The following is a 12,389-nucleotide window of genomic DNA, read 5'->3' as shown; positions in this document are numbered from 1 at the left end:
CACTCCTTTGATTTTTTCCTCGTATCTTTTCTTTGCCTTTTCGTCGAGTCTGTCTTTGTATGGTCCAGCATTATTCTCCTTCGTTTTGTACATTCCTTTTTTGTGCGGCAAAGAAAAACCAAGACGGTATTGGAACCGGAGAATGAACATTTTGCTGTGCTGCAAATGCTTGCATTTGATGCGGTACTTGTTTTGCCACGAGTTCCCGGAATGCAGTGCGCGAAAGTCACGTGATCTGCCAATCGCTATAGGAAAAACCATAAAGCCTTTGCATGAAAACAACTGCTTTGATGTATACTGCCTTGTTGGTATATATGTATCAATCTAATAAACTTAAACCTACACCATCCTCCCTATTCTGGATTTTAAACAGTACATAGCAGAAACAAAAAGACTGCTTGGTCGAGTTAACCTCCTGAACTATCTACAACACATGGTAGAAACCTTAAATTAAGACCAAGAACACTAGAGGTGAGACATGATCATTAATTAATATTAAAATTAATAAATGGCAGATTTAGTGATATTTTCATAAACACCTCCTTTCCTTTTTTTGTTCTCCATTTTCTTTAGTTCGTCTTTAAGATTGCTAAACAAGGGGGAGGGTGCATCCGGCCTCCTCGGCTGTAATTGGTCCAGCCCAGAGTCGTTCATGACCAATTGGCCAATCCAACACCTTTCATTATATATACCCTTCCCAAAAAAATAAAATAAAAAATCCATCGGCCCATAAAAACAAAAAATCGCCAGCGGCCCACCGGGCAAATGCCCGGTATGCCCGATGGCCAGTCCAGCTATGTCTCCAGCCCACATCCACTGCCACTGTACCTAAGGGAAGTTAAAGACTTTCTTCTGCACTTACATTTGGATCACCTCGATCCATGATAGTCGTTCAGGCAGTAATGCCTGGACTGGAAGCAAGCCATCCTTAAAATAATACAACATTCCAGATCCTGTGTTGGAATGAAAAACAAATGTGTTGTTTAAATTAGAGACTGCACTTGTGACAGAACAATAAATATTTTATTTTGATTATATAAGTTATGTAAGTACAAAACAAACTTGTGGTAGGCCTAAGCTTATTTTCAGTATAATTACATCTGAGACTTTGTTTCATTGTAAGATTATAACAGTGATGGCAATATAATTGTTTGTTGTTCAGCAGAACAGTGTCCAGTATGTTGACTGTTATACTTTGTTGTGTTTGAAAATAAAAGTTGGGCTGATTTTAACATCATTACAAAAAGTGTTGTTAATTATTTTTAATCATATTCATGTTACCACAAATTGTTTTTTCATTTAGTTGAACTTGAAATGTTTGTCAGTAGGTAAACAATTAGTATTGTACAGTCCGAAATATCAAGTTATTCTTAATACTGCAGACTTGCAATGTATAAGTTGTCCTAACAGTCATCTTTACGGTGGCCCTGAGAGACAAACGGACTGCAACTTCAGAAAACACTTGCAAAAAGAAAAACACTTGCAAAAAGAAAAACACCTGCAAAAAGAAAAACACCTGCAAAAAGAAAAACGCTGCAAAAGCACACAAGACACAACGGAAATGTTTCTGGGGAGACAATAACCCGATGGACCAGTTGCACTAACCAAAACATGTATGTATGGCTGTATCCCAATTCAGGGTCTGCAGCCTTAAAGTACGCAGCCTCAACAGTCGCGTACTCAAAGACCGCTAAGGCCGGAAGTGCAAGGCTTGTGAAATGGGACGGTCTAGCTTCCGTCGCGCTGCCCAGGTTGCCTAGCAACCATGATAGCTGGAAACGTGTGGTTGACAGAAATGAAGGAGAACATATTTTGTTCATTTGTTTGTTTGTTTCTACACGAGCTTTGTGTGAGTTAATAAGTATCTGAGGCTGAAACCACAGGACTGTAAAACATGATTGTTGGCCTTCATATCTGTACTGAACAGTTATTTTAAGATTAACTAGTAAATAACAATTAGTTAATGTTGTTCATGAGACTAAAGTCGGTGTAAATATGATATGGCCAATATTATAGTTATTAAATTAATCATTATTAGTTATTACAGCAGTGAGTTTGAAGTCTCAAATCAAATCACTTTTATTGTCACATCACATATGCAGGTACACTGGTACAGCACATGTGAGTGAAATTCATGTGAGTGAACTCTGTGTCAAATACTGAGCTTCAGTAAAGATTCAAGTTGCAGTTATTTATATTTCCTATCACCATAAATCGTCACTCAAAGACAAGTATCTTTGACAGTGTATATATAGATGTATCATATATAAGAGACATATTGTTCGTTTAATATGTTGGCATTACTAAATTTGGCTCAATGCTTACATATATGTGTAAAAAGAAAATGTACGAGCTGTGATAACTGTTTCTGATAGAATGAAGAGTAGACTGATGTATTAAATATTCCTTTATTGGGTGAGAAAATCATACCATGTCATAACTGCTTTCAGTCATACAGAATAGATATCAGAGCTTTAAACAGGCTGACTTCTACTAAATGGATCAAACTGGGCAGAAAGTATACAAACACATAACATCCTTATAGAATATGATGTAACACTATAGATCAACTTACCTCAGAATATATAAAGCATATAAATAATTACAGCAATATGATGCAACAAACACAGCAGTGCTACTAATCCAAAATACTCAAAGCTTCATAGAACTGAAACAAACATTTATTTTTAGGTCCATTCTGCTGCTGATACATACTTTAGGTTTCTGAATATTAAACTTGTTTCTGCCTTTCATAGTGTGTAACTTGAAGGCCCTGAGTACTTTCTCCCACACTGAAAACACTGGAATGATAAAATTATTTGAACATTACCTAATAAGACTGATTCAGGACAGACAATTAGTTATTTTAAACTTTCCTAGCAGTCCTTCACAAACAGGGAACAGTCTGTCTATTTTCTCCATCTGTCAACTGCTGCTGGCTCTTCCTCCTCCTCTTCCTCACACACTGCTGAGTTTGTCCTGGTGGATCATCAGGGGTGCAAAGCCTCACAGAATTATGCAGCAGTGGGTCCCTCAGTCTGTCCTCACTCTGGACACTTGCAGTTGTCACACATGGAAATCAAATGTGTGATAAGCTGCAGGATTCAAACACAAGTGTAACTTATAAATACATGTTCATACTTTTAATACACAATCAGAGAGAAAGAAAAAGAGAGAGAATGCAGGACAGACAGACAGGTGACAGTCTCAGGTGTACACACTGCTACAAAACAACACAAGAGAAGAAGGATTTAGTGTTTGTGTTATTACGAGTGCTAAACAAGAAGAGTTCCCAGATGGTACAGTGGACACATGTGTGATTAAAGCATCTTTCTTTCAGCTTAATGAGTGAACCGTCAGCTCGTTCAAACACACGTTAAAGTCCGTTTGGCTCGACACCACCAAACAGAGGCAGCAATATAACATAGCTAACGAAGAAGAAGAAGTTATGACCTGCAGTCTATCTGGGTCAGATATAAACCAAGTTTAGGTGGAGTTTATTTTCGTTGTGCTGACTTTTTACAGTCAGTTACAATAACTCGTACTGCGTACTAGCTAGCATGACGGAGTTTCTATACTGCTGGGTGGGTGCTATGATGTTACTTTATTTTATTCATAAGGTTAGTTAGTAGAGTTGCCAACGGCTCCTTAAAAAAACGGAATGGTCCCTGATTCAGAGAAAATATTACGCATTTCGTGTTGAGCTAGAGAGACGCAGTTTGTCCCGTACTTCAGCCAGAATGAAAAAAGACACAAAGCTGGAGTTATTCTGTCGTTTTGCTGCACAGCTGCTTCTTCTTCTCTCATTCTCTCCCCTCTCTCTCCTGTTCCTACTTCAATCATGAAACTGATCAATGATCAGCTGATCGGCTTTTCTCTCTTGTTTATTTATCTCCCACTTTGCACCAGAAAGAGGAAACCAGCGGATAAACGCTAAACAACAGCAGCACGTTTAAGCTTGATCAGCTGTTGTTAGAATTTATTTAATATTAATTTCTAGTATCAGCTGATGTTTGCTAGAGCCACAGCTGTAAAAGCTGCTGGTCATGATATCCGTTTGGTTATCTGGTGAGAGGGAAACATGCAGATGAAACCAGGAGATGTTCTTACTGAATCATCAGAGCTGAACAGGTGATGGAGAAACAGGTTTACCTTTTAGGTGACATGAATGAGTTGAAGGGAAGTTATGAACTGTTTCTGAGAGACAAATAACACCAGGATCCTTTTCTAAGTAGCTGACAGCTGGTAACTGTGCAGGGGCGGGTCTAGCAAAGTTTTGCCAGGGGGCCAGGTAGGGCATTAACAGGGAAAGGGGGGCACAAAGAAATACTTTTCTTTCTTATTCTCATTTAAAATATCTAGCTTTTATTAAATAATTATCTGAATCTTGCAAATAAAGTTTTTATCTGACGTAAAATGCATATAAATCATACATATACCAAAAAGACAGTGTACATCACTGTCACAACAGCGTTTGTTTTCATTCAAAGGCTTTATAGCTTTAATACCTGGTGGGCCGATCTCTGGTCAAAATGCCTGATTTTTTGTCCCAGTCCAGCCCTGCAGGTTAATACTGGCAGTGTCACCATGCCAGCTGACTGTATTTCATCATCAGCCAGTGTTGTTCTTTATACATCAATATTACCAAAGTTTACCATAAGGCAGCATAGAAAGTATTTACTTGCTTTCAGGTTTCATTTAAATGTTAGTCTTTTCATTTGTTTCCCCACTTTTTTCCTGTTTCAAAATCAAACAGCAGTTTGTGAGAAGATTATCTTCTTTTTTTAATAGGCAGATAAAGTTTTGCATTGGCTAATTTGCCAATTGTATGTTAAAAATGTTTGTATTTTAATATTCAAAAATGTTTTTGCCCAAAACATATGTGCACTATATGTCAGTAAAAATACTATGCAAATATTGCTGTCCTTGAATGCTGAATAAACACTGACAAAGCACTGATTGTATCTCTTGTACTTTTTCAATGCAGTATCTAAAAACTTTGCACTGTAGTGGTTAAAATCTCATTCTAATAAGAGTTAAAAGCGCATTCGGTTATTAGGTTTATAGGGTTATTGAATTATGGTTAACGGTTGGTAGATTTTTTTTTTAAACATTATCTGCCAATTACATCTGCCACCCTTCTCCAAATCTGTGCCCCTACCTGGCCCCCCCAACAAAAATTTTCTAGACACGCCACTGGCTCTGGAAGATAACCAGCCTATCTTTAGCCAGTTACATGAAGTCTGGAGAATTTCTGGTTCGCCTTGTTTGTTTAGCGGACTTGTGCGCATTTACATAACTGCTCGTTTAATCATGGCTTGTTTTCGTTGAGTTTGGTGGTTGTAGAAATGGTTTATATGACATTTTAGCTGAGATTCAGAGGTTTCTGTGGATACCACACATGTCTGGACTTATATTTCTCACCCCGTGTTATAACCGATTAAACGTGATCCGGTACGCCCACGTACCGGGGGCGTGGGGCTTAAAGCACTTGTTGCAGGCTACTGAGTTTGCATCTTTTGCTGTGAAGTACAGCCAGACTTTTGACCACTTCGCTTGGGCATTTTTAATCTGTAGCCCTGCTCTAAAAGAACGTACGTACCTGGGCCCGCCTACTATCCTTGTAAAGGTAAAATGATTGGCTAGAATTCAAAGTGTATGACATCTCAAGAAAATAAAAAAGCACCAAAATAAAGCACCGAAATGTGCGCTGCTTTTCGGTCTGGTTACTACCGTTTATGTCAGAACCGGAAACCGGTACCCATCCCTACTGCCGGGGGATTCCCATGATGCATTGAGTTTTTCCTTTCCAGTCACCTTTCTCACTCACTATGTGTTAACAGACCTCTCTGCATTGAATCATATCTGTTATTAATCTCTGTCTCTCTTCCACAGCATGTCTTTATCCTGTCTTCCTTCTCTCACCATAACCAATCACAGCAAATGGCCCTCCCCTCCCTGAGCCTGGTTCTGCCGGAGGTTTCTTCCTGTTAAAAGGGAGTTTTTCCTTCCCACTGTTGCCAAAGTGCTTGCTCATAGGCGGTCATATAAATGTTGGGTTTTTCTCTGTACCTATGAAGTGCCTTGAGGCGACTTTTGTTGTGATTTGGCGCTATATAAATAAAATTGAATTGAATTGAATTGAATCAACAACCTTTTCAGATGTCCCTATAATCTCAGAGAGAAACTGTAAACATTTTGCAGTGTGCAAAATGATCCCGTACTCAGAGGGAGAGCTTTATTACAACAAAGTAAATGTCCCTGAACGTTGAGGGTGACGACACTTTGAATACAAGAACATATTGATTGTAACTACCCCTGTGTTTATGAGCCATCGCCCCTTTCACTTTGTCTTTACCTCCAACTTTTTACCTGCAACCAAGAATAAAGACTGAGTCCACCAGTAGCAACAATCCCACCACAGTTTCTCCAGAAATTACATATTTGGTTTTTTTTCCTGTGGATATCACAATAGGAAAGTATGCAGTGAACTTTTTTTTAATAATTTTGTCACATTTACTCTATTTATTATGGAAATCGTGGAAATTGCCAGCAGCTGTTTGATGAAGACATAGTTTGATGTTTAGGATGAAACAAGCAGTAATAAGTAGGTGATGAGGAATGTGAAGCCAAAAATGAGTTAAAAAAAGACAGAAATCTAACTGAAAGTGTGCAGAGTTAGTCAGTCAGATGGGTTTTCAGGGGAGAGTGAAATCAGTAGACAGAATGGCTCAGATGTTTTTATCCACAGATGAACAGAGTTCTTATCAAACAACCAACAGCTTCATTCCTGTGTGTTTGTGTCTGTGTGTGTGATAGAGAGACTGTTTCCAGGAAATCAGGATGTGGGAGTCTTTTTGGGAGAACATAGTTCCTACATTTGTTTCTTTGTGTGTGTCTTGTAACTAATGTGGGAGGAGCCATTGACAAACAGCTGGAGCAGAGAGCTGATCACTGAAAACAGACAGATTCAGACAGAGAGACAGACAGAGCTGTTTCAGAGAGAGGTGGGACGCTGAAGACAGAAAAATGTCTTTTTTTGATTTCTGGAGCAGCACGAAGGAGAGAGGCGCGCTGGTGAGGAGAGCCAATCAGCTGAGGCTGAATCCTTCACAGCTGTAAGTCGGATTTAAACTGGTTTTCAGTGAAACGTGTGGGACAGTGACACACTTTGGTTCACAAACCTGCACTCCTTCCTTGGTTTAGAACTGCAATCCGAAAATGTTACTACTATCATAATTACTATTACAATGACAATGGAGGATATTTTTTTTAGAAGCATTGCTTTAGCAAAAAAAGTAATAAAATACTATGAAAATACCAATAAAACCACAAATAAAACTGTGTTATTGGCACATAAAGCAGGTGGATATATGGTTATATGGATCAAAATTGATGCTTCATATGTTTCTTTTTAAGGTTTCTTCCTTTTGATTTTTCCTTTTATTTGAGAGTTTTAGCATCCGAGAGTGGAGAGGAAAGAGGGGCAGAGCGTGCAGGGGACAATATGCAGTATTTGTGTTGTCCCAGTTTGGATTCAGGAGACAGGCACCCTCTTTACTTTTACAATTAGGCTTAAAACTTCCCTTTTGATAAAGTATATCGTTAGGGCTGGATCAGGTGGGCGGCAGAGGATTTCAGAAAGGATTTGTATTGATTTTGTATTTAAGACAGCCGTTGTTCTTTATCATTCACATCTCTGCAAGGTTTTCCTCAATGAACACATAAAAAACACACGTACAGCTACGCACTCTTGATAGGTACAACTACACGTCAAGAATCCTGAATGTGTGAAGAGGAAGCCTTACGTAACTTACGTAACATCACAGGCAGAAATTTAAAAGACAGTAAAGTGTTAAGTTGATAAAAAAAAATCAAACAATAAAATCAAAAACTCCTCTTGATTGGAGGTTTTGTCAAAGTAAACATGATCTGATGTTAGCTGACCCCACTGTAACCCTCACCCATTTCTGTAGGTTGTGTGATGTAAAATGTTTCATAACTTAGATATAAGACGCCCTACCCAGTTTAATGAGTCACTGGCAGTGTTGGTCAAGTTACTTGGAAAAAGTAATCAATTACTGATTACTTCTCCAAAAAAGTAATTAGTTACTAATTACTGATTACTTATTTTCAAAAGTAATTAGTTACTTAGTTACTTTTCAAAAACATGATATACAACCTGAATAGGTTATAAAGCAATAGAGCTTCCAGCAAATTCAATTTTTTCTGCATAATCCAGCATATAAAATTGAATCAAATGGAAAGCCTCTTTTAAAAAAATGTTTCATTAGTTTTCTTTTAACTTTATGCACATTGCATTAAGCAAAAATTAAATTATATGCAACTGTCTTTGACTTGAAGAAATTGTTTAACATTTAAACCTATGTTATGCATATTCAAGCATATAAAATAAAATCATGTTTTGTGTTTACACTCACTCTTTCAAAGAGATGCAAGTAAAACACAGCAGAAAATAAATAAAATCAAAGCTTCAGCAGCTCTTAAATCTATTGTGACCTGTTTAGCAGGAGTGGGGCGGGTGGAGGTTTGCCCACTGTGGTCATGTCAGTGGGAGGATCCGGGGGTTTCTCTGTGAGTGTCACATTCCCGTGGCAGCGTGCTCGGTGCTCGCTCAGATTTGAAGTTTAATTTTTCGCTGTAGAAAGAAGTTTTCTTCCCACAGAGAGTGTACAGCGGACGCTAATGTTGCTGTCACTTTTTACAGATTTAAACTCAAAGTAATGTGAGTACTTACACGCTTTAAACGCTGCGTGGTCGTCCTCTCCCCATCACTCAATATTATCTGTTGTTGATCTGCACACGTCTGTTACCATGAATGTCGCACGCTCTTATGTCATTGTCATGAGATACTCTCACAAACAAAATCACTGTTTAGTAACGCAGCGTGCTTATGGGAAAGTAACAGTAATCTAATTATTTTTGTTGCAATAGTATTCCCTTATATTACTTGTTAATTTAAAAAGTTGGTATTTTTGTTGATCTCAAAAAGGCCTTCGACACAATCAATCACTCAATTTTATTGGATAAATTGGAAAGATATGGTATTCGAGGGAAAGCTGGTAACTGGTTAAAAAGTTACCTAACGGGTCGGGAACAATATGTTAGCATTGGGCATTACCATTCAGAGAAACTTGGTATTACATGTGGTGTTCCCCAAGGGTCAGTGTTGGGACCAAAACTTTTCAATGTATATATAAATTATATTTTTGATGTTTCTCAAGTACTTAAACTCATACTGTTCGCAGATGACACCAACATATTTTTCAGTAGCGATGATTATACTGATCTTGTAATGACCATAAACAGGGAGCTAAAATTAATAAAAAAATGGATGGATATAAATAAATTATCATTAAATATAAATAAAACTAAAGCAATGTTTTTTGGTAATTTAAAATATAATATAGAATTGCCAATTATCATTGAAGGTGTACCAATTGATAATGTGAGTGAAAACAAATTTTTGGGAGTCGTAATTGATAACAAAATTTCATGGAAACCCCACGTCAGACACATAAAAACCAAAATTTCCAGAAGCCTCACAGTTTTGAACAAAGTGAAACCATACCTTGATAAAGATGCACTTCGTACTCTGTACTGTACCCTGGTTCTTCCATATTTTACATATTGTGTGGAAGTGTGGGGAAACACATATAAAAATACAACTAATCCATTAGTTACAGTACAGAAACGAGCACTGCGTATTATTCACAAGGCTGGTTATCCAGATCATACTCACAAACTCTTTCTTCAGACAAAGTTACTTAAATTCCAGGATCTGGTTAATTACAATACATCCATAATCTTATACAAAGCCTTTAATAAACTTCTACATGGAAATTTACAAACTTTATTTGAAATTCGAGAAGGGGTTTATAATGTGAGAGGCTTCGGATAATTCAAATTACCCAGAACTCGAACAACCCGTAAAGGTTTTTGTGTGTCTGTATGTGGTGTGAAAATCTGGAACAGTCTGAGTTTACAACTGAAACAATGCAAAAATATTCATAGATTTAAATTCCTCTACAAACAGTTGGTTTGGTCACAGTATACTCAATGATGGTTTTAGTGTGCTCTGAAATGTCTGTTCTCTTACCATTGCTGGTATGGATTCCAAAAAAAGTGTGTGCGTATGTATGTACATATATGTACATGTGTGTGTAGATATGTATGTATGTAAATGTATGTGTGTTTGTTAATGTAATTATTATTGCCTGTTACCTGTGGTAACGCAATTTATAATTAATATATGCTGTATTCAGATATGAAGGTTCTATTTGCTGATTGCGAGCTACCGTTGAGATGCTTGCATGTGCCCGGGGCTGTTGATGGGTTTGTTTGGTTTGCAACGATGGGCGTAGTTGCGGGAAGCTTATTGTTTTTTGTTGATGAGTGAGCATAGGGGTGGGATTTAATAAGTTTTCTTCGTCCCACTCCTTTTCAGGTAAATTTTGTTTTTTGTTTGTGCAGTTTATGTTCAATATATGTATTTTGTTGTGCCTGAAAGAAAAAAAAAAAAAGTAATCGGATTACAGTAACACATTAGTTGCCCATCTCTGGTGCCTTAAATCTGACGAAATGAATTACATACAAATACATTTAACTGATTTCTAAACTTGTGCAGTCTGTGGTGCCCCCCTAAAGTAAACCCGTTTAGTGCTTTACCTCAGGCTTATATCTCTGAGTGCTCACAAGTTACTGAATGTTTTCTAAATAATCGGACTGTCATGAAACGGGTTAGTTTCAAACAGTGAAACTAACCCGTCTCATGACAGTCCGATCAAAACACCAAAATGCCATCCCTATTTTCCCCGTAGAACCCTGCTGCTAGGTGACAACAAGATCCGGGCGGCATTGCAGGATGACAGCATGGTGTCTCTGCTGCCACCTGTGGGTACGGAGGTCTTCAGACGCTTCACAACAGCCTCACAGGAAGTCCAACAACAACATGTAGCTGAAGCAAAGGAGCGAAAGACATGGAAGGACAAATGGGTACTGATCAACTTCTAACTGTCAATAACTGACAACTAATGAGGGCACTTGATACTTCTAATCAACTGTATGACAGGAAGGTCCTGTGTGTAACCTAGGTAACTGAGAAAAACCTGCCCAAACCAGCTGCTCACCTGGAGACTGGGAAGTCCCTCCCCTTAATCTATGGGGACCCACCCCCTCAGCTTCTCAACACCCCATTGGAGGATCTAGATCCCTTCTACCAATCACGGAAGGTCTCTGACCTGTCTGTCCCTCACTCGTCTGTCTGTCTCTTACTTGTCTGTCTCTCACCTGTCTGTCCCCTACCTGTCTGTATCTCACCTGCTTCTCTGTCCCTCACCTGTCTCTCTGCAGACCTTCGTGGTTCTCAGTAAAGGAAACATCATTAACAGGTTTAGTGCTGACTCGTCTTGTTACCTGCTGAGTCCATTCTACCCGTTGAGGACCCTCGCTATCAAGACCCTTCTTCATCCATATCCTTTATGATGTCATAGTGTCAGGAGCCTCTGTGTGGTCAGGTTTTAGCTCTCTGGACCATGTGACCAAGTTAATCTGGATTAGATTTGATTTGTATTGTAGAGACGACAGGTGAGGTGAGGTTTCCCTGAACTCTCACACTTTCTTCAGTATATTCATCCTACTGGCGATCCTGAGCTTAGGTGTTCTGCGGTTCAACTTTCCTGTAATGAAGTGAGATACACACACACACACACACACACACACACACACACACACACAGATCATTCATCAGAGCAGAAAAACACGACAAAGTGATGAACAGATGTGGGCTGTTGATGGCAGCATCGATGAGTCACAGCATGAGAATGGTTTTAAAGTCTAAATCCATGCTAAGGCTCAAAGACAAAGAGCCAGTCTGTCCTCAGTCAGTCCTCAGTCTGACAGCAGCAGCACAGAGAGGTCTGTAAAGGTCAAACTGACTTTGCTCGCTGTTGTCGAGACAGGAAATGCTCAGAGTGTTCTGATATGTGAACAGATTTGTCATTCAGACAATTAAGAGACGACTTAAAGGGCCTGTTGTGACGTTTGTCTATTTTGGAGAGATCTGCTGTGGGAGTGTTTGCCTGCTCTTCAATATAATGGAAATACTTTTACTGTCTTGGGCTGGCTGTAGCTCGGGAGGTAGACTCAAACTAGCTAACTGAAAGTTTGGCAGTTCAGTCCCTGCCTACTCCAGTCTGCATGCTATTAAATCCCAGTTCTTTCGTATTCTTTACGGCCAAGAAAGACACAGGGCTCAAAGTGGTCAAACTCAAACAATGATCTTTAATTTTACGTATCCGGATATGGAGACCTGAACACAAAGCACACAATCCCAGGTCTGAAGCACAAATGGAAGCCTAGCTATTTAT

The 12,389-nt window shown here is 38.7% G+C and overlaps 1 protein-coding gene across 2 annotated transcripts in view; it reads left to right on the top strand.

Moving 5' to 3' along the window:
* Positions 1 to 6,950: 6,950 nt before the first annotated feature.
* The window catches only part of LOC100695625 (sodium channel protein type 4 subunit alpha B), a 35,226-nt gene continuing 29,787 nt past the window's right edge, over positions 6,951 to 12,389 (top strand). Inside the window, exons 1-5 of one of the 2 annotated variants that reach the window (XR_003220407.1) lie at positions 6,951 to 7,118; positions 10,842 to 11,016; positions 11,115 to 11,252; positions 11,374 to 11,492; positions 11,638 to 11,709. Coding sequence is in view for 1 of the 2 variants with exons in the window: in XM_005465596.4 (XP_005465653.3) it covers positions 7,030 to 7,118; positions 10,842 to 11,016; positions 11,115 to 11,252; positions 11,374 to 11,492; positions 11,638 to 11,709 (593 nt within the window). In the remaining variant the exon portion in view is untranslated. The remainder of the gene's footprint in view (positions 7,119 to 10,841; positions 11,017 to 11,114; positions 11,253 to 11,373; positions 11,493 to 11,637; positions 11,710 to 12,389) is intronic. The other variant, XM_005465596.4, reaches the window with a different exon arrangement.

Source organism: Oreochromis niloticus, linkage group LG6 (genome assembly GCF_001858045.2).
Source record: "Oreochromis niloticus isolate F11D_XX linkage group LG6, O_niloticus_UMD_NMBU, whole genome shotgun sequence".
NCBI classification, from domain to species: domain Eukaryota; kingdom Metazoa; phylum Chordata; class Actinopteri; order Cichliformes; family Cichlidae; genus Oreochromis; species Oreochromis niloticus.
The sequence above is the reverse complement of the archived record's forward strand: the minus strand, read 5'-3'. Positions and strand labels throughout refer to the sequence as shown.